Genomic DNA, 23229 nt, shown 5'->3' on the forward strand with positions numbered 1-23229 from the left:
GCGCAGACGAGGGGCGCTGCGTCTCGGGTGTCGCGCCGGAGACGCTAGTTGGGCCACGCTGGCCACGGTACTTTTTCTTCTCCTGCTGCGTAAAGCTGGTTGGGTGTTTTTCGCCCGCTCTTAGCGGCGGGCGTCTTGTGTAAAATCGCGCCGCAGGCTATGACGCGGAGCTGTCTGGAGACCTTCTCCTGACGCCTCCGTAGCGCGGAGGGATGTGGACTCCTGTGGGTCGGGGCAGGTGGCACGGTCGCGCGCTCACGGTGTGGGCCACCTCAGCTGCACATCGGGGGCTCCTGGAGCCTCGCCTCACGCCGAGCCGTGGGGCTGCTGCCAAGTCCAGGACTGCGGACAGGCTCTACAGCTCTGCCGACCGCAAGGTGACCGCCATTAGTCTCTGATTCACCGTGTTTTAAAACTTGGGTGGGCCTTCCTTGCGAAAATGGAAGCGTGAAGGGCTTCCGAGACTACCTGTGAATCCAGGTTGAGATTCGATGAGGGAGGTAGAGCTAAGAGCGCGCCTTGCTCTCGGGTTTCTGAATCCTCCACAGCTCATCAATGCGACCTTGGGCAAGTCACTTCACGAGTTTACTAGTTTGTAATGTCAGTAACTAATTTATTTGGTTATGCGAGGCACTGATGCAGGGACTTTGCGTGCATTTAATTCTCTTAAAAGCCTGCTGCAGAGGCCACTAGTGTAACCTCCGTTTTCCTGCAACTTACTAGCTCTGTGGCCTGGGGAAGCTGCTTGAACTTTCCGTACCTGTTTTCTTCATTTGCTAAACGAGGTAAGGATAAAAGAATGGCTCTTCATGAGCCTTGTACTATGTAAGGCACAGAACTTTTTAGTCCAATATCTATAATGTAAGAAGTGCTGGATATGCTTTAGCTTCTGTTTATTATTTTATTTTACGTGATCCAAAGCCAACTTGTTTTCTTAGTCTTTGTTCTTGTGGTGGAGAAGGTGAGGAATTCAGCAACCTTTTAAAAATACACTCTTTGTTTACTAGGAAGAGATACAGTTTAGGCAGAAAAGTAGAGTAATTAATTGAATGCAAGTTATGAGTACCTGGAAAAAATAAGACAAGTATGATAATTGCCCTCTTCTAAATTGTGGAATGTAAAATGAATTTATGTTGCAATTCAAAGTTCTTAAAAGTGGTGCAGTCCTGTATATCTTTTTAATTGAATGGCAATTTGGGCGCCTGGGTGGCTCAGTCGGTTAAGCGACTGCCTTTGGCTCAGGTCATGATCCTGGAGTCCCGGGATCGAGTCCCGCATCGGGCTCCCTGCTCAGCGAGGAGCCTGCTTCTCCCTCTAACCCTCCCCCCGTCATGTACTCTCTCTCTCTCTCTCTCTCTCTCTCTCATTCTCACTCTCTCAAAATAAATAAATAAATCTTTAAAAAAAAAAAAAAATAATTGAATGGCAATTGAAAGGGTGGTGTGGGGAATCCACTGGGCAAACAAATCAGGTTTAGTTTTTTTCTCAATTTCTTTGAGATAGAAGTTGTACCTTCATCGTCTTCATTTATAAAAAGAAAATGTAAAGCTCATGAGTATTGTGTATTTCATTGTAATTTTACTTTTTAAATGCTGATTATGGAATGGATTTGCTTGGAAAAATAAAATGTTTAGAGTACAAAAAAACTGACATTCAACTTGAATAACCATTTTTAGCAATTTGCAATGAGTCTTCATAAAACGTTAAAGAAGATGTATACAATTAAAAATCAGGAGTTACATTTTAAAATATTTTTAAATTTTAAGTGATGAGGTTTTTTTTGTTTTGATTTTAGTTTTTTTGCTGATATCTTTTTTTCCTCTCCAAAGAAGTTGCCAATTAACCTGATTGCATGTAAATTAAACTTGTGACGATTCTGTTAGGAGCGCAGATTTTTAAATAGATTTGACTGCTGACTAAATGTGTGATGGGGGAAGGAATTTCCTTTTTTTCCTTAAAACTCTTCTGTAGCTTTTTTGCCTCAAGCAGTTTTATTAGACCAGGTGTTCTAAGGCTGTTCAGGAGTTCTAGGTATCTTGTGTTCTTCATTCATGAAAATAAATTCATTTTCTTACTGGCCCTCTAAGTGGTGGAAATATTTATAAGGGACTCTTCTTTAGCTAAGTTGTTACCTTGACAGTGAAACTGATGTATTTGATGAGTGCTGTTGTAATCAGTTGCTTGTAATTAGAGTTTAGCCATGCATCTTTTTATTGTCATAGGAATAATATGTTATAAATGAAATTGTTCAGGCTAAAGGAATAATCTTTGAATTAGTATACTTTTTTCATTTAATGCAAAATGTATACTCATAAATGTTTTATTTTTCTTCCTTTTCTAGGAAAAAATTGACATGTCTAGATTCTCTGTTGAAAATATTAGAAATTTCAGTATCATTGCACATGTGGATCATGGCAAAAGTACTTTAGCCGACAGGCTCCTGGAACTAACAGGTATTTTCATTTTATGTTACGTAGTTAATTGATAGCCATGAGTAATTAATCATCATTTTTACTGTGCTTTTTAAAATTTTGGTTTTAATTTTATATGCAGTATAGTGTCTTTTTAAAAGCCCATCGAAATATTAATATTTCTCCTTATAGGCACAATTGATAAAACAAAAAATAATAAGCAGGTTCTTGATAAATTGCAAGTGGAACGAGAAAGAGGAATCACTGTTAAAGCCCAGACAGCATCTCTTTTCTATAATTGTGAAGGAAAGCAGTACCTTTTAAATCTCATTGATACACCCGTAAGTTTAACATTTTGTCTCTCTTGTTAAGTCAGCCTTGTATTAATAGTGCGCACAAATCCTTGTTCAATTTTTGAACTGAATGTTAAACACTTTGCTTTTTGTTTTCTCAGTGTTCTTATGTTTGAGTAAATTGTTTCACAAGTATAGGCCAAAAAAAGAAATGTATTAACTTTTTATCAAGGGGAGTCAGTAGGTTTGCCATAATGCCCCTCCCTAAAAAAATTACAGCTAACTTTAAAAGTAACAATATTGGGCGCCTGGGTGGCTCAGTTGGTTGAGCGACTGCCTTCGGCTCAGGTCATGATCTCAGGGTCCTGGGATCGAGTCCCACATCGGGCTCCCGGCTCAGCGGGGAGTCTGCTTCTCCCTCTGACCCTCTCCCCTCTCATGCTGTTTCTCTCTCTCTCTCTCTCTCTCTCTCTCTCTCTCTCTCTCTCTCTCTCTCTCAAATAAATAAATTCTTAAAAAAAAAAAAAGAAGTAACAATATTTTCTGTTTCTCAGGGCCATGTTGATTTTAGTTATGAAGTATCCAGGTCACTGTCTGCTTGCCAGGGTGTTTTACTTGTGGTTGATGCAAACGAGGTAGGTACTTTTAATTTTATGTGGTATGACATGCTATTCAGTTTTTTCAGGAGGTTTTCCTTAAAATATATTTTGGAAATAGAATTTTTGTTTGAAAATAATAAGATTTATTGTATTACTTAAGCCAAAACATACAATTTGGTCCTGTTAATTTGAATTTTATTGCACTAAAGCAGTCTGTGAAATTGACTAGTTCATATTTTAAACACTTTAAGCTGATCAGAAGAATGAAGGGGTTGTTGAAGTATATTATACATTCATCCTACCAAAACCTCCATTTTTAGCAGTTCTTAGTTTGGGGTTTTAATAATTTTTAGCAGAACTTGAAAATGAATCTGTTTTGGAGGTCACTTGGGTGATTTTAAGGTAATAATTTGGGACGTGTTAAGTTTAAAGAAACATGTCAATAACATTACCTGGTTCTTGTGTGGTACAAAATAACCATAAAAACATATTCATTGTTGATGTAAGACCTGTGATGTCCTATTAAAGTAAACCTTTTGATATAATTCGGTTTCTCACAAACTTTTCATTCAAAACCCAAAATAATTCTTGTGTCACACCTTCCTTGTTCCTGTCAGGGAAAGTCAGTGTCTACCTTGTATACATAGTACAGGATTCTATAAACCACATCACATACTGTGTCCTTTAGTGGGCTTTCATGACCTTGAGGGTTCATGTTTAACCTTTTTTGTCTCCAGTAATATTTCCCAAAATGAAAGGAATTTTCACAAGGAATTATCCAGATTCATGGAAGTATAGATACCATACTTTATACCTCTGTTTTTGGTGAAGATGTATGGAATGGTCTTAAATTAAAGTTTTGTGATAGATGGTAGAATGGTCATATCAGTATCTTGTGCCTTGATATTTCTAGGGTATTCAAGCCCAAACTGTAGCAAACTTCTTTCTTGCCTTTGAAGCACAGCTGTCGGTAATTCCAGTTATAAACAAGGTAATTCTAATGGGACAACAGTGTTTAGTATTTTACTTTCTAAAAGTGGATTTGGTGTTTGAGTATTAAGTATACTTTTTTTATATGAGGAGTCTTCAACTATATATTAAATATATTGGTAGGATTTATTTCTTTGAATTGCATGTGATGGAATTGCAACTCAAACTCCTATGTCCTTACAGGTAGTTGAGAAGACAGTCTGCCTGAATTGACATGGAGTGATTGAAGGCTATTTCTGTAGGAAAGGAGTATGTGCAGGGCAGCCACAAAAAGTTTATCACACTAAAACATATATTGGAAAAGAAAAAGCACTTATGACTTTGGGGAAAACAATGTAACAAATGAAACATAACAGCCAAGTGCTAAGCTGAGTGCTGTTAATAAACCATAACTTTTACATTTTGAAATTAGTAAAAAATCTTAATTTAAAAATCTGCATTATGGGGCGCCTGGGGGGCTCAATCGGTTGAGTGTCCGATTCTTGGTTTCAGCCCAAGTCTTAAACTCAGGGTTGTGAGTTCAAGTCCTGTGTTGGGCTCTGCTGGACATGGAGCCTACTTTAAAAAACAAAACAAAACAATGCACTGCATTCAGTTGAATTTTTTTATAATGGAGTTAAGTTTAAAAGAGGTAAAGTTGCCTATGGTAAGACAGTTTGTTGTCATAAGTTACATCTAACTTACAAAATCAGTTTACATGGTGTTGGTTGATAAATTGTTATTGAACTCTTACACCTTGAATTGCCAGCTGTCTACATTTTTTGCATGCTTTGCTCTGCCTGCTCTCTGTTTTTCAGTGGCCGTACTTGTTAAAATTATATTGCCTATATCTAGATTATTTTAATACTTTTGGAAAGAAAAATAGAGGGATTAGTTTTAGGTATGCTTTTAACTGTCTCTGAATGCTATTAATATGTAATACATTTTATTTTTACTGTGTTAAGACATAATGAATTTTTTTTCTTAAGATAGATCTGAAGAATGCTGATCCTGCAAGGGTTGAAAAGCAAATTGAAAAAGTGTTTGATATTCCAAGTGATGAATGTATTAAGGTAAAATACCCTTTTTCTTGAAGACATAGTTATACTTTAAAAAATCTCATGGGGCACCTGGGTGGCTCAGATGGTTAAGCGTCTGCCTTCAGCTCAGGTCTTGATCCCAGGGTACTGGGATCGAGCCCCACGTCCAGCTCCTGGCTCAGCAGGGAGCCTGCTTCTCCCTCCCCCTCTGCCTCTCCCCCTGCTCATGCTCTCTCTCTGTATCTCTGTGTCTCGAATGAATAAATAAAAAAATCTTAAAAAAAAAATCTCAGGTATTGGCCTAAGTGAAATTTCATAGTATTTGGTAGCCCATCGGTATATAAAGTTTTCATAGTTTTGCAAAGTTCTTTTTACTGATATTTCATTTGATCTTCACCAAAAATCCTTGTTACATGGTTAGGACAGATAAGAACTATTCTTGTGATCCAGTTGAACTAAGGAACAAAGGTCTTATCACTTTCTTAAGATTCGAAGGTATTGAAAATTATTCTAAGTTAAAGGATTTTTTTTTTTTAAAGATTTTATTTATTTATTCATGAGAGACAGAGGGAGAGAGAGAGAGAGAGAGAGAGAGAAGCAGACTCCCAAGGAGCAGGGAGCCCGATGCGGGACTCGATCCCAGGACCCTGGGATCATGACCTGAGCCGAAGGCAGACGCTTAACCATCTGAGCCACCCAGGCACCCTAAGTTAAAGGATTTAATTAAGTGAGGAAAATAAACTGATCAGGTTGCCTTATAGAGAATTCATTAGAAAACAATAAGCGATAAGGGGAAACCAGCTTCCCGTAATAGCTCAGGTTCTGTGGAGGTGGCTAAGTATGTGATCGTGATGCTGGAGAAGTGGGCGAATTTAATGTATATTTGTAGATAGGAGAGATTTGCTGGTGGGTTACATGTAATGAAGTGAAATAAAGGGAAGAATCAGGTAGCTTTGGGTTTAAGCAAGTAGTTGATACTAGACGTTAATATCGATAGGAGGAGGAGCTGGAGAGGAAATGATACAGGAGAAAAGGAAAAGCTTTGCTTTGGACGTAGTGGGTTTGAAATGTCTATTAGACATCCAAGTAGGGATATTATGTAAATCTACAATTCAGGCATTCATGGAGAGAATTGGGGTCAGACATAGATACTTAGGAGTTTTTAACATGTATGTGGTATTGAGGCCTTGTAAACGAATGTGGTTTCCTAGGGAGAAGTGTAGAGAAAAGGTCCTAGAAGCCAAACTACATTATTGTCAATTTGACGGCGTTATGAGTAAGAGCTTGAGAAGGATTAGAATAGGATTCAGAATAGAAAGTGTGGAAGGATTGAGTCTTCAGAGAAGGGGGAATAATTCTCAAATTGTAATGAGAGACCGCAAAATGGTTACGAGTATAGATACAGACAGATTTGTTTATTTGGATAAGGGAGTTGTGTTTTCTGTTTCCTTAAATGAAATAACGGGCTAAGTCATCAACCAAGCGTGAATTGGCCAGAGGGGAAAACGTGTAGATTGAAAAGGAAGGTGGTGTGAAACACCTTACTGAGTGGTAATGTGAATTTACTACGGGACACGTCCTGGGAAGTTGGGAAGTTTAACTGCACCTTGAGATGTGTGGTCATGAGTTCACAAGAAGCCCGCCAGACCAGTTACTTGTTTTTTCTCCAGTAATGTTAAGCCCTTTGTATTATAAGCATAGAAAAGACACATTGTTGGGGCACCTGGGTGGCTCAGTCAGTTAAGTGTTTTACTTTGGCTCAGGTCATGATCTTGGGGCCTTGGGATCCAGCCCTGTGTTGGGCTCCATGCTCTGCAGGGAGTCTGCTTCTCCTTCTCCCTCTGTCCCTCCCCCCTGCTTGTGCTAACTCACTCGCTCTCAAATTAATACCGTCTTAAAAAAAAAAGACAAGACACATTGTTGGAAGCAGTCACATTTGAGTTTTACCAAACTTTTGATAGGGAGAGAATAGATAGTGGTTGAACTGTGATTGTAAATAGTGGACCCTGGAGTCTCAGCTGGGAAAGGAGGGGGCTGGGGGCTAATGGATAGTGAAAAAAGGTAGTCCATTCAATGGTTTAGAGACGGGAACTTGATGGATTGTTGCAAAGAAGGTACTGGAGTCTAGAGCAGTGGTTCTCATTAGGGGTAGTTTTGTCCCCTAGGAAACATTTGGCAATATCTGGAAATGATTTTTGTTGTCATACTGGGGAGTGGGTGCTACTGTCATCATGTGGGTAGATGACATTCCATAGATTCTGTTAAACATTCTACAGTGCACAGAACAACCCTTAAAACAATTATCAGCCCAAACTGTCCTTAGTGCTGACTTGAGAAACTGATCTAGAGAGAGTTTAAAGGTTAAGAGGTGGTTTTTAGGAAATGGGTTTTAAAATCAAGATTTCAGGGGCGCCTGGGTGGCTCAGTTGGTTAAGCGACTGTCTTCGGCTCAGGTCATGATCCTGGAGTCCCAGGATCGAGTCCCGCATCCGGCTCCCTGCTTGGCAGGGAGTCTGTTTCTCCCTCTGACCCTCCCCCCATCTCATGTGCTTTCTCTCTCTCTCATTCTCTCTCTCTCTCAAATAAATAAATAAACTCTTTAAAAAAAAAATCAAGATTTCAAGAGGCAGTCCAGTTACTAGTGATGACAAAGGTGAGTCATACCTGTGTTTTTTGAGTCTTCATGCTCATTCTCTCAGTGGGAGAACCATAGTAGTAGTATGCCTTGTAACTACATGTGTGTCATCCACATATATTGTTTATTCTCTTTACACAACAGTTTTGAGATTTAGAAAAAATATAAATGATCATTTATTAGATGAGGAACTTGAAGCTCAAATATGTATTGGTCAAAGTCATACAGTCCATACAGAATTGTAACTGTTACTCAGATTTTTTTAAACTCTTAGACCACTGCTCTTTCAGTACCATAATTAGAATGCTTTTGTAATTTAATCCACGAACCATAGACTTACCTAATTGTAATGGAAGGACATTTGTCAGTATAGTATATGCTTTGTGCTTCCTTTTATTACTTTATTCAAATTGATAACTGTTAGAATTCTTTCTTTTTTCTGATTATAAAGCTCAGTCACCTGGATTGAAAAGTATCTTTAAATCTTTATTTTTTTAATACATATTTTTTCAGATTTCTGCTAAACTTGGAACTAATGTTGAAAGAGTTCTTCAGGCAGTCATTGAAAGAATACCACCGTAAGTATTTTGCTATTTTTGTGCTGTTTAATCGTACAAAGGCCGTCAGTCTGATTTGTAATTTTAGATTAGACCATTCTTGTGGTGAGTGAAAATACATTATTTTTATTATGCATAGAAATCAAGCATAGTATAGGAAAAAAAAGCAAACAAGGGTGATTGGGTTCTCTTCCTAATAATCATTGTAATAAAGAGACTTGAATAAATTAGCAGTTATTGTGTTTTAATCCTGAATAAATGTATTTCATCAGTTTCATAAATCATCTTAAAATAATCATTTATTTATTTATTTTAAAGATTTTATTTATTTATTTGACAGAGAGACAGAGAGGGAACACAAGCAGGGGGAGCGGGAGAGGGAGAAGCAGGCTTCCCGCTGAGCAGGGAACCTGATGCAGGGCTCGATCCCAGGACCCTGGGACCATGACCTGAGCCGAAGACAGACGCTTAACGATAGAGCCACCCAGGCGTCCTTAAAACAGTCATTTAAAACTCAAGGTTGAAATAAAACTAATATAAAAATAGGCATTGTACTTTAGGAAGATCTTTTTATTTTGGCTGTCACTTGGGTGACTTTCTCAGGTACTAGAATAAATTAAGCATAATATTTGATTTTAAAATAGGCATTTTATTAAGATTTTAATTCTGTGTATATTTTCTTTTTACTTATTTTTAATAGTCCCAAAGTGCATCGCAAAAATCCCCTGAAAGCTTTGGTATTTGATTCCACATTTGACCAGTATAGGGGTGTGATAGCCAATGTAGCCTTATTTGATGGAGTGGTTTCCAAAGGAGATAAAATTATATCTGCACATACTAAAAAGACATATGAAGTTAATGAAGTAGGAGTTCTGAATCCTAATGAGCAGCCAACACATAAACTGTAAGTAATCTGCAGTAGCAATTAAAATATATTTGTATGTGTTTCGATCTCTGCCTTTCTCAGCTTGGTATGCTCAGAATGATCCCAATTTGGTAACTCAGGAAAAAAAAAAACCCAGACTGATTATTTAATGCAACTAAATAGTAAATGCTCTTGCAAGGGGACTCTCATGTGTGAAGGACAGTATAAATTTGATACATTTTTATTCCTTTTGACTAGTCATAAATTTTATGATCTGGTGCACATTGGGTCCTATATTGATGAATTTGATGAGACAGTGAAAGAGATAGTTCTCTTACCCATATCCAAATCATACTGGGTATCAATTTTGATATTTAATTTTTTTATAATTAGATTTTTCAACATAAAAGTAGTGAAGAAAATTTGGTAATTTTTTCCTTTTGTATGGAATTCACAGTAAAACTTTGATTAGAATCCATGACAGATGGGGTTAGCAAGGTGTAGTGTGCATTAGAAAAACTGAATTTGAGTTCACTTACAAATACTTGAGTGCCTGCTCCATCAGTATTCCAGGTACTGATGAGATAAATCATCTGGCACATACTTGGAGCATTCTAAGGTGTTTGTTTCCTCATCTGTAAAAATTAAGGTAGTAAGTATATAGGTCACACTTGATAGTTTAATGTATGTCTAAAACCAGTACTATTTTGCTTATTACATTTTTTATTTAATTGAGTCATAGTCTATTTTAATTTTACTCAAATATTTCCAAAGTCTGTGTTCCATCATATAGTTCGTACATTGACCACTACTGTATCTTAAGATTCTGATACCTTATCCTAAATGTAAATTAGTTTGTTATCATGTAGGAAATTTCCTTTAAAAAAACAACAAAAACTGAGCTAAAACTCTGAAATCTTGGGATGTGCTCTTTTCCTACAAGAGGAACATCAGATTGGTGTCAGATTTGTTTAGAGTTCACATTTTTCTGCTTGGTTAAAAATTTATCTTTTTTTTTTAAAAAACACATTAGTGACACAACTCATTAATAAAATAGTGTTTTACACTACAAGAAGTTATTTTGTGTTTCTGCACTTAGTTTCACTATGTTTACATTATATTTTAGAAGCTGTTGTTTAATATGCAAAGGTGGGCAGAGTCAGGAGGAAGGCTGTAGACTTGTTGTGTTGCAGAGGCCCTTGATAATGGACTGTAAGGCATGGTATGTTCTTTTGCTGACAGTTTCGCATTGAGAATTGATATGTAGTACTTACTTTGAATTAGATGAGGTTTTGTTTGGAAAATGTAATCATTCCGGGAAAGGTAGAGCTAATTGTTGAGTATGCACTTGAAACATTAAAGCGGTAAATATTTCCATATAATAATTTTATTTAGATATGCAGGACAGGTGGGCTATCTGATTGCTGGGATGAAAGATGTCACTGAAGCACAAATAGGAGATACATTATATTTACCTAAACAACCAGTGGAGCCCTTGCCTGGGTTTAAATCAGCGAAACCAATGGTATTTGCAGGTGAGGAGCTCACAAAGTCAAGGATGAGGGCCAATTTATTCTTTAAATTAGAAATATTCATTTTAAATAATAGCTAATTCCAGAATACTGTATTTCTTTTAGTTTTTTTGTGTGCTATTTATGTATCAGTTAATTTCATATGTATAGTGAAACTTTATGTGGGAGATCATTTCCTACATTTTTTTAGAACCTCTTAAAAAGTATAAGCTCTTAAAACAAACAAGCTCTCTGATATATAAAAGAACATAGTGATATGAATTTCCTTTTTGTTTCCCTAGAGAGTAGGTCATTGCATCTGGAATATTTTTCTAGTTAGGATGTTTTCTTTACTAATTGTCAGTGGACATTTACTGACTGCCTTCCTATTGGACTTTCTTTAATATTGTACAGTACTACTGTACACATGGCAGAGGATAGTGTTACCTCTCATATGCATGACTTCACAACTTTTAACTACTGTGTGGTGTTAACAGACACTTGGAAAAGGAAGGCCTGATTGAAGGTCGTCAAGTTACTCTGTGCTGGGTATCCTCCACTTGCTTTTCTCCCTTTGTATCTGTCTCGGGGAAGTATGAAGTGTGTTTACCCCCACCTTTAGGCAAAGCCAATCATTTGAATTTTGGAGGACTTGAGAGATAAGGACTTGAGGTGTCAGATGAAAAAGAATCTGATGAATCAGTAATTGTATGGTTTTTGTTGGTGAATTGAGAAAAGCAGAATTTATCTTTGATTTTAATAGATTATCTGCCCCAGAACTCAGTGTAGCTTTCATTTCTACTTCTGTTTTTCATCTACTAAGGGAGTTTCATTTGTGGTTGTAGGATGTCTTCAACTTTTGTTTCTTGAAATAATGTATTTTTCTAATAGGCCTGATTCCCATGGTTCTTTTTAATTTTTCTTATATTTTTGCAAAAGCATAAAAACATCACTTGGGTTGTGAATCCATTTGTAAATTCATTAAGGCTTTGAAACTTGCACGGTACTTTGACGCCAATGTAACTTAATACTCAGTTTCTTTAGCAAACCAATTATAGTGGTCAGTGAAATATAGGGAAGTAATTTAAAAGCTAAATGATTAATTTTGATCTTGGAAGCATTGTATATTTAGTTTTTAGGCAGATTTTCACATGTGATAATTAGAAATCATTGTGTCCTCAGGAATGTACCCTATAGACCAATCTGAATATAATAACCTGAAGAGTGCTGTAGAAAAACTGACTATAAATGATTCCAGTGTGACAGTTCATCGGGATAGTAGCCTTGCCTTAGGTGCTGGCTGGAGGTAAGATTCTTTTCCCTGTAGGATCAAATTTTTATTGAAAAGTGAAGTTTAAGTGGTTCATTGCTCCTGAACATTTCATTTCTGAAGATAAATTCTTATTAGTATAAAGTGAACCAAAACAAGTATATGTCTGTTTCACACTGTATTCATATTCTATGGGTAAGCTTTATAGCAATTTTAAATAGAATTCCGATAGAAATTTTTCTTTTTTTTTCTTGAAATTTTGGATCTTATTTAATGAAGTTTTGCTAGCATTTAATTATGTGAATTGCTTGAATGACTTTTTTTTTTTGGAATGAGTTTTGATTCTACCCCCCACAAAGTAACACTATATTCATTAAAGAAACCAGGGCCCATGAGACATAAGCATTTTGGAGTTTGGCTTTTTCTCCCCCAGGTTGGGATTTCTTGGACTTTTGCATATGGAAGTTTTCAACCAGCGACTGGAGCAAGAATATAATGCTTCTGTAATTTTGACAACCCCAACTGTTCCATATAAAGCTGTTCTTTCATCAGCAAAATTGATAAAGGTACTGTTGTGAACCAGCAAACAAGGGAAAACGAAATACCTGTATGTATGTATGTGCAGAATGCAAGAGAAACTTTTTAGTACACCATTAGCTGACTAGCTATTACATGAAATCTCTGATTAGTAGCATTTAAAAACTGAATTACTTTATGACTAATGATGGAGAAGCCACTTGAGAACTAATTTATGCAGTATTTTTCTTAACCTGATAGAAATCTATATAATGTCAATACTAGCCTGTTACTGAGAGTAAAATGTAGAATTAGTAATTAAAATGCTGTCTAAATCCAGTACAGAAATGAAGAATATAATTTGGTCATAAGTAGTTTATCTTATGAAAGGTGAAGTATTCATTGCTACCTGGCTGTAGGAAATTTTAGATTTCAAGGTAGTGGTAGAGACAGTATTCCATCTGAATGGCAGTCTCTTCATTTTAAACAAATTTTAACTTTGGTGTCTGTAAATATTTTCCAACAAAATTAACTTAGGAAACTACTGATAATGCCTTATAAAGGGCAGATTAAAATGTGCTTTTACATCATACTTTTTCAATGGTACATGAGATGTGTTTAGTAGATGTCGATGAACAAGATATGTTACTTATTAAAAAATATTAAGTGGTTACAATTGGGTGGTTTTTAAAATACAAGGCATGTTAAGATACTAGCCTAAGTTTTAGGAATTCTTTTGTTTTTATTCAGCAAATGCGATTATAAATAAATTCTAACACTTACTATAAATTAAAAGCAAATTTTAAAACATGGTAATTAAGACTTTTTTTTAGCTGTTGGTGATTTTTCTTATTTTTAGGAATACAGAGAAAAGGAAATTACAATCATCAATCCTGCACAATTCCCTGATAAATCAAAAGTAACAGAATATTTGGAGCCAGTTATTTTGGGTACAATTATCACACCAGATGAATATACTGGAAAAGTAATGATGCTTTGCCAGGTATAAGTATAATACAATTTTTTTTTTTAAGATTTTTTTTATTTTATTTGAGAGAGAGAGAATGAGAGAAAGAGAAAGCACATGAGATGGGGGGAGGGTCAGAGGGAGAAGCAGACTCCCTGCCAACAGGGAGCCCGATGTGGGACTCGATCCCAGGACTCTAGGATTATGACCTGAGCCGAAGGCAGTCGCTTAACCGACTGAGCCACCCAGGCGCCCCAGTATAATACAATTTAATATAAAAGTAAATTTTAGTCCTAACGGTGGTTTCCCTGTCAGGTTTTGAAAGATTTCTCTCTGTAGAACACATTGAATTTGTAAGAAATTTTCATAAAAATCTACATCTATGTGTGTGTATGTGTATATATACACTATATCTCTATATCTCTGTCAAATAAAATCTTAAAAAAAAAAAAGTACTCTGACATATATTGGAAAGAACTCTCAGATGATTACTAGTGGACTTGTATTTTATTTTATTTTATTTTATTTTTAATTTTAATTTTTTTTTGAAGATTTTATTAATTTGACAGAGACAGAGAGAGGGAACACAAGCAGGGGGAGTGGGAGAGGGAGAAGCAGGCTTCCCGCGGAGCAGGGAGCCCGATGTGGGGCTCGATCCCAGGATGCTGGGATCATGACCTGAGCCCAAGGCAGACGCTTAAGGACTGAGCCACCCAGGCGTCCCTGGACTTGCATTTTAATTCTGTAATCACAAACTAGAAAACTTTGGTTACTTGCTGAATTTCTTTGGACCTAAGTTTGTTTGTAAAACAAGAAATTAGAACTTTGATGTTATTTGTAGTTACATTTGGTTTATCATTAAATACTATATAATTTTAAAAAGATAAAATTGTTAGATAAAGACAAAGGATTAAAAGCTTTGGTAATAATATAATTGAAATATGAAATAGTTCTCTTTGTATTATAAGTATTTGCAAGTTTTTAGTAGACCATTAAATATTCCTTCATTTTGCCCTCTCTTTATTAGGATTTGTAAGGAAATTTTTAGGTTGGTAATTGACATCTTTCTATATTCATTGTAAATCATTTAAATAGGTTATCATTAAACACATTTTTCTTTTTTAGGCTCGAAGAGCAGTTCAGAAGAATATGATGTATATTGATCAAAATAGAGTTATGCTTAAATATCTCTTCCCTTTGAATGAAATTGTGGTGGATTTTTATGATTCTTTGAAATCCCTGTCTTCTGGATATGCTAGGTAAAAATTTAATGGGAAATTCAGATACCTGGATAACTTTTTTGAAATAATGACCGACATGAGTATACTAATACTCCACTTATTTAATAATCTATGCTCTCTTGAAGATAGTGGAGAAGGATAGAAAGGCTTGAAGCAACCTTAAAAGTGTTAGAGAGTACTCACAATTTGCTTATGGAAGAATGAATTCCTTCCGTTCATCAAACTATTACCCTTCCTTTAAAAAAAAAAAGTAGTGTCCTCTTCATGAAAGAGTATATTCCCCTGTCTGTTAAAAATTATACTTAATTTCAAGAAGCTACTGTGATCTTAGTGGTACATTGTATGTGTGTGTTATGTAATCCTGGGAGCACCTGTATGTATTTGGAAAACAGAAGTACATATTTAGTTTCAAAAATGCCAGGTGTGCCCCTGTATCTGTGAACACTCTAATAACTTGGTCTTCTCCAGAATAAGTGGTCCACATTATGAAAACCATTGTCTCATCCCCAGGAATGCATAGAGGAACAGCCTGATAGAAGTGAAGGAAGATTTAATACTTATTAACAAAGAACTCCATGCATAGCATTTTGGGAGTATTTTCTGTTGGGGTAAATAACTCTAGATGCACTTAGTATCCTAAAATCTTATGTTATTGGATAGCATATATTGGAATATAAAGAAAATATAAAATACACTGTGAAGTGGGGAAAATGAACATTCATATCTGTAAAATACACATGCACCTACATGTGCAGGCATATTTAATACTAACATTCAAAGAAAAATTCCACTGTTCAAAGAACATCCGACAGTGACCTGGAAATTTAGCTTTATGAAATGAGCTTTAGAATGAAAGTCATAATTGATATAAAGGAGTGTTCTTTGTGTTTGTATTGAGAAATTACTTTTCTACTTTTTCACCCAATTTTTTTCTTCCGTGTCTTCTTCTAGACAAGAACTTAAGCAAATAAGTGGCAGTGGGGTTTAAAGTAAAACGAATTGAGGCAGCATGTTGTTAAAAAACAATTATTGTGGGGGCGCCTGGGTGGCTCATCAGTTAGGCGTCTGCCTTCGGCTCGGGTCATGATCCCGGGGTCTTGGAATTGAGCCCCGCGTGGGGCTCCTTGCTCGGCGGGAAGCATGCGTCTCTCTCTCCTGCTGTCCCCCCTGCTTGTGCACTCTCTCTCTCTGACAAATAAATGAATAAAATCTTTAAACAAAACAAAATTATTGTGATTAAAAGAATGATTACTAAGCTAAGTGTTTATAAACGTTTTTAACAAAGTCTGTCAATTGTAGTTTGCATTTGGATGCCACTTTATGAGTTAAGTGGGCTTAAAATCTTTTAGCTTAGAAACTTAAACATACTTCAGATTAAATCAAAGAACATGTTTAATTTTGAACTATGTAAAAATAAAATAATGCCAGCTTCCAGAATTAAGGTGATTCTTGTGTTCAAGATGGATCTTTTTTACATATATTCAGTTCCTAACAAAAATGCATCACAGTCTGTGACCTAGCCCAGGCCGTCGGCCTCTTGTGGACTGAGATAAGGAACAATTTCTCTTATGCCAGGTGGCAAGAATCTTCTGCAGCTGGGTCAGAAGAAGGATTCCTTTGTTATATGAAGACTGTAGTGAGGCTGCTTCTGATACTTAACTTGATGGAACTGTTTGTCCTTAAACCCCCAAGTAGCCTTTTGGAGTCCTAAAACTGTTTCCCGCATTTCAGGGGTACACTTGAATGAATAACTGTGTTTTGAGTAGAGGTTAGGTTTCCATTTGGCTGTCTTGGAAACACAGACATTTGTTTAATGGTTTCTTTTGAAAAAATGAGTGGAGAAATTCTTAAAATTTTGGAACACTGAAGATTTTAAAGTTGTAAACAGGTGAAGTCTAGGGACTATGTCTAGGTTTTTTTCTTTCTTTGTATTCTGCGTAGTACTTTTAAGATGGTATCTTTTTTTTTAAGATTTTATTTATTTGACAGAGACACAGCGAGAGAGGGAACACAAGCAGGGGGAGTGGGAGAGGGAGAAGCCGGCCTCCTGCTGAGCAGGGAGCCCCATGTGGGGCTCAATCCCAGGACTCTGGGATCATGACCTGAACCGAAGGCACATGCTTAACGACTGAGCCACCCATGCGCCCCAAGATGGTATCTTTCATATAGTAAACACTTACTGTTTGTTGAAGAAAGGATTTTAGCAAAATTTTAGGTAATAATATGGTTTTAGAGAGTATCAGTATCAATTTGTGACCTTCCCGGTAAAGGTTTAGAAACCAAATACTTTGCAGCTCTAGGCATCACTTTGTTTTAAAATTAAGACAGTTTAGGACTGTACATGTTCTTATCCATAATTGAAAAGACAATGTAAGCATAATTAAAGTTTTCTTTCTCCTTAGACTTCAGCTTTGAGAGTTAAACCTGTTTTGATTAGCATTGTAAGCTTTGACCATATTGTTTAATAGTGATAGCTGACGCTAACCAAGTGCTTTTAAAATTAAGACAGTTTAGGACTGTACATGTTCTTATCCATAATTGAAAAGACAATGTAAGCATAATTAAAGTTTTCTTTCTCCTTAGACTTCAGCTTTGAGAGTTAAACCTGTTTTGATTAGCATTGTAAGCTTTGACCATATTGTTTAATAGTGATAGCTGACGCTAACCAAGTGCTTTTATGTGCTAAGCTAGGCTCTGTTCAAAACACTGTTTTTGTATTAGGTACTGTTTCAGTGCTTTACACGTATTAACTTATTTCATCCTCAAAAAAGCCCCATGAAGTTTCAAACCGAAGAGTAGTATATGAAATCCAGAAGTCTTATTTATAGTGACTCTTTATCAGTGCCATAGCATTTATTTAGCTGGTAATAGAAAGCTAAACAGAAACCCAAACTTAATGAATCTCTGAGAATGACCCATTAATATATACTGTTGTCTACAGCCAGCCAGCTCTTGGGAGGAAACATTGGGAAGAAGGTGACATTTGCCTTCAGTGTCCCATTTTCCTAGACTGGCTTACCAGTTTATTTTCCTTTCCCCTGTAAAGCATGTAGCCCTTGCTTTTGCCTTTCATTTCATAAATGTAAAAAGATGAGGGAGTTTGTTCCTCACTGTGGTCATCTACATCCGTTTATGTGAAATGTATATTTAGTATTTTCCTAGAAAGTTAGATCTTTGGGTGGGGTGTATGGGGATGGGTAGAAAAAAGATGTTTTGCAAAGAAAAATCATACAGTCTCTTGGGACGTATGTTTATTTATCACTTGGATGTTTTTCCTTGTTAGTTTTGATTACGAAGATGCAGGCTACCAGACTGCAGACCTTGTAAAAATGGATATTCTACTGAATGGAAATCTTGTAGAGGAGCTGGTAACTATTGTACACAAGTAAGTTGAATAGAAACTAATGTGAAAGTAACCAGTTTTGACATGTTTTTATTTAATTATTGATTGCTTATTTTTATTTGACAGCTACATTTTGAAAACTTAAATTTCCTTGTACTAGTTTTTCCTTCCATTCTTTTTCCATGCTTCTCTTTTCAAACTGTTGAAATGAAAGAATAGAATTAAAATAGCCAAGAAGAATAGTGTCATGGAAAGAAATGTTTCCCTCACCAGGGTAAGAAAAGTAGAAGAAATGGTTATAAACTTTATGATAGATTTAAAATTGAGAACAAAAAGGTTTTTATATTCATAAAAAAATTTATATTAATGAAAAATGAAATATCCTATATGTTCAGCAAATAGAGTGATAAAAATAATGGAGCACCTATTTAATAATCTTGTTAAGCGATTAAAACTTTACTGTGAAGTAATCTTAAGTGATATAAAAATGCCTATTAAATAAAAGGGTAGACATATATACACTCCGATTCAAACTAAAATATCAAACATATGCAGAAAAATAACGGGAGGATATATGTTTAACATAGACATTCTAAAATGTTTAACATTGGTTTTCTGTGGTTGAAGGGAAGGGCATCAATAATGGTTTTTATGTATGTTTTTCTACATTTCCTGTAATGGTCATAATGTTATTTTTGCAATCAGAAAAGTCATGTGATTAATAGTAAGGGATGTTTATGACAAATGAGTTCCATTTGAACCTCCTTGAGAAATCACCTTTACATTGATTATGTATATGGACTAGAAAGGTACTTTAAATATTCATACTTAGGATATGTAAACAGTTGCATTTTCTCTCTCAGAGACAAAGCACACACTGTTGGCAAAGCCATATGTGAACGTCTTAAGGATTCTCTTCCTAGGCAGCTGTTTGAGATAGCAATTCAAGCTGCTATTGGAAGTAAAATCATTGCAAGAGAAACGTGAGTTGAAATTCATTTTTGTTCTGTTTTAGAAATGGTAAATGGTTAGAAATGATAGGACTAGCACTGTATTATGAAATAATATTGAAAAATTTAACTTCACATTGGCCTTAAGCCTTATTCTTATTTGTAGAAACACTAATCTGATTTTTAATTCCACTTAATTGATAACTGTTAGTGATTTACTTAACACTGAGAGATATTATTTATAATAATATAATGGGCATGGGTTTGAGGAATTGCTTTATTTCCATTCATTTTACTGAATGATTACTGAATTTCCTGGGTAAGGTATAATTTATAAGCTAATAGCAACTGAAACTTAAGTTTTGAGGGAAAAAAAAAGTTTTGGAGATATTCTTCCAAAAGACAAAACTAAATTACGATTTTTACTTGAAGCATTTAATATTACTTCTCAGATCTAGCCAAATTAGAAATCAGAGATGACAGACAGAGGAATGCTGTTATGTTGAGCTTTGCATTGTAGATTGATTATGTAATCTATAGTCGACATGGAAAATAGGCTAATTTATGTAGGAAACTGGTCTTTTTTATGAGAGATGTGATCAGAACATGGAATAAGCTGCTCTACTAGGTAACAGTAAATGCAGGAAGTACCATGCAGCATATTTCCTTGACTCCTGGAAAATCAGAAGTACCCCCTAGCTGGAAATTGCTATTCAGTTGTAGTTTAAACCCAAACCTACATGTATTAGTAGTGGTGAAATTACAACCAACATTTTTACATAGTCTTGGGACAAATTTTATGCCTGTATTTGCAGTGAATTTCATTTTCCAACACAATTTTGCTTTAGTTAATTGTTTTGAGTTTCACGAGTTACCCAGAGATTAGGCAGAGTAGAGTTGATAACCAGGGAACATCCTGGAAAGTACAATTTAAAATAGCAAATAATTCTAACATAATTGTGTTGGGGTTAGAAGATACCTTAGAGAAAAAAAAATAGATTTTTATATCTTCTTAAGGAATACATATAAATGGAACTTTTTTCAAATTTCTTATCTTCCAAATTTCTTAGAAACACTATAGAAATAGATTAGTTTGTATCTGCTTTGGTGGATATATTAAAATTAGTTTGCCCTGAAAAGGGGTTTATAAAAGTAATATATTTTTTATATTCCTAGTCACTCTTAACCCACAAATGGTAGAGTCAGTAATGTCATGATAACCATTTTTAAATTTTTTGGAAATAGTAGTGGTAAGAACAGTTTTAGGTTGAGCCAGAAATGACCTTGTATAATTCTTATAATTAAGGTTATACTTACTCTTGAATTTGGCCTAATCAAGACTACCCACAATCCATGACCTTTTTTATTCTTAATAAAACTTATGTTGATGTTCATGTTGAATCCATTTTCTATTTTATGTCAAGTACCTAAAAATAGATAAAAGAGCATTTGACCTATCCATTTGTTTATGGCAGTTTTACTTAGGTATGACATGATTATTTAAATCTTGAAAGTGGAGATTGTTTTGGAAAATAAAATTCTTTTTTAAAGAGTACATTGAAATTACATAATTTTTATATAAAATTTCCTCTTTTTACAGTGTGAAAGCTTATAGGAAAAACGTTTTGGCAAAATGTGTACGTACCTGCCTGTATTCTACTTTTTATTAATATATCTGTTTTCATGAGTTTAAAATCAGAGGGGGTTATATATTGGTTTCCATTGTTTCTACAATAACCATTTCATCTCCAGTTTTCTTTTTAAATAGGTAAATCTCAGCTTGACTGTTAATATATTCATTTTGATAACATTCTTATTTTTCCATCTTCTTTATAAAAATTTCCTTATATGAAGTACTACCCAATAAATTATTTTTGTAATTGTTATGATCAGGATAACATGTTTTATTGATCTAATTTATAAGGAGAAATTTTGAAGACAATGACTGTGTCTTACAGTGGGAAGAGTATGGCAATTTGAAATCCACCTCTCCTACATTGCTTTGCCATTTGGGTCCCTTTTATTAAAAATTTTTTTGTATTTTTTTTAAAGATTTTATTTGTGTGACAGACACAGCGAGAGAGGGAACACAGCAGGGGGAGTGGGAGAGGGAGAAGCAGGCTTCCCGCGGAGCAGGGAGCCCGATGCGGGGCTCGATCCCGGGACCCTGGGATCATGACCTGAGCCAAAGGCAGACACTTAACGACTGAACCACCCAGGCGCCCCCCCCTTCTATTAAAATTTCTTAACTCAGTTATGAGAAGTAAATGGTAAATGCTTTTTCTAAATCCTTAGTGTCAGGACTGGCAGTATGAATTTATTAGACTATATGATCCAGAATTTTAAGACTTGAATCAGTAAGAGGATAATATTCTTCTTGACATGCATAATATAATATAATATTGGGTTTCCTTGGTAATCTTCATCTCCATCCAAAAAATAAAGCCTTTATCATTCTTCGAAGATGTTAAATTATGATCTGCTGTGAAGGTGATTAGAAAGGTAACTTTGCAGATGTCTACCTCATGGGTAATAATTGTAAGGTTATTATAATTGTATTGATGTCTGTATGCAATTGTATGATTTTCTGTGGAGTGATTTGGACTTCCAATTTTTAAAAATATTTTTCAGTATGGTGGTGATATTACCCGAAAAATGAAACTTTTGAAGAGACAAGCAGAAGGAAAGAAAAAACTGAGGAAAATTGGCAACATTGAAGTTCCAAAAGATGCTTTTATAAAAGTTCTAAGAACACAACCTGATAAGTAATTGGTGGAAAAAAATACAGTGAATTTTCATAAATTAAAACGTGTATCTTTTAATTTTTCATAGCAATTTATATGTTGACAAAAGAATGAAAATTATTAAAATTTGCTTGTTACTTTCAGGGTTTTTAGGTTTAAATAACCTATTAGCTCTTTGAAGAGTAAGTAGTGGGCAGGTAAGAGCTTGGATTCTGAAACTATATTGTCTGGTTTCAAATTTCTGTTCTACCACTCACTAGCAAGGTAAATTATTACTTAACCTCTCTGTTTACTCTTTAGTGAAGTCAAGATTATACTGTTATTTACCTCCATAGGTTGTTGTGAAGATTGTATTAGTATGTTTAAAATAGAAGAGTGTATGACACAGTACTGTTCAGTGAATCTTAACTATTTTGTTTTCAGGCATATTTTTTTACACTACAAGGCCCCATACTTTAGATTCTATCTAGTTCAAGCCTAAGCTAAAGTATTTTCAAAATCACCTAAGTATCAATTTGTTAACTGGAGAAATTTAGATTTATATGAGTCAGTTATCAAATAAAGTCAAATAGCATTCTAGCTGGACATGTGCTGTCTAGTGTTAAATTTTTTATGTTTGAAACAGTTTAATACACATCTAAATTAAGGGTAGGGCTGTCTGATCTTGATAACTAAGATGCATTTGGTGCAAACCGATAGGTGTTTGGTATTAGCAGCTATTATTAATGCAGTTTAATAATTATTGTCTAGATTTCATAGTTGAGACAGAGCTTTAGTTAAGTAACTTGAGTCACACAGCCAGTAAATGGCCACCATGCTGGTTCTTACTTCCATTCACCCAGTTAGTGAACAAACCAGAGGGCAGACTGTATTACAATAAGATACTTTAGCCACTGAATTTTGCCCTCTACCTTGAAAGAACTGAATGAGGTTAGCCATTGAACTTTTTTTAAATTTTTTTTATTGTTAATCACCATACATTACATCATTAGTTTTTGATGTAGTGTTCCATGATTCATTATTTGTGTACAACACCCAGTGCTCCACGCAGTACGTGCCCTCTTTAATACCCATCACCAGGCTAACCCATCCCCCCACCCCCGTCCCCTCTAGAACCCTCAGTTTGTTTCTCAGAGTCCATCGTCTCTCATGGTTCGTCTCCCCCTCCGACTTACTCCCCTTTATTCTTCCCCTCCTGCTATCTGCTTCTTTTTCTTTTTTCTTAACATATGTTGCATTGTTTCAGAAGTACAGATCTGTGATTCAACAGTCTTGCACAATTCACAGTGCTCACCATAGCACATACCCTCCCCAATGT

The 23229-nt window shown here is 35.4% G+C and overlaps 1 protein-coding gene across 9 annotated transcripts; it reads left to right on the forward strand.

Annotated features, from left to right (window-relative positions):
• On the forward strand, nt 1-22968 carry GUF1 (GUF1 homolog, GTPase). Of its 9 annotated transcripts, none has more exons than XM_027600242.1 (18): nt 52-67; nt 724-785; nt 2342-2453; nt 2604-2752; nt 3259-3339; nt 4217-4294; nt 5262-5345; nt 8461-8525; nt 9205-9408; nt 10765-10904; nt 12063-12186; nt 12584-12716; nt 13526-13669; nt 14759-14892; nt 18158-18259; nt 19081-19200; nt 20768-20804; nt 21799-21936. In XM_027600242.1, exons 3-18 carry the CDS (start codon nt 2354-2356, stop codon nt 21934-21936), a joined length of 1833 nt encoding a protein of 610 aa, XP_027456043.1. In that variant the 5' UTR covers nt 52-67; nt 724-785; nt 2342-2353. The 9 variants fall into 9 exon arrangements, with proteins under 9 accessions (XP_027456038.1, XP_027456040.1, XP_027456039.1 ...); XM_027600240.1 differs by lacking the exon at nt 52-67 and adding an exon at nt 236-377; XM_027600241.1 differs by lacking the exon at nt 52-67 and adding an exon at nt 239-377 and having other exon boundaries at nt 674-785.
• The last annotated feature ends 261 nt before the right edge of the window (nt 22969-23229 follow it).

Source organism: Zalophus californianus, chromosome 2, assembly GCF_009762305.2.
Source record: "Zalophus californianus isolate mZalCal1 chromosome 2, mZalCal1.pri.v2, whole genome shotgun sequence".
NCBI classification, from domain to species: Eukaryota; Metazoa; Chordata; class Mammalia; order Carnivora; family Otariidae; genus Zalophus; species Zalophus californianus.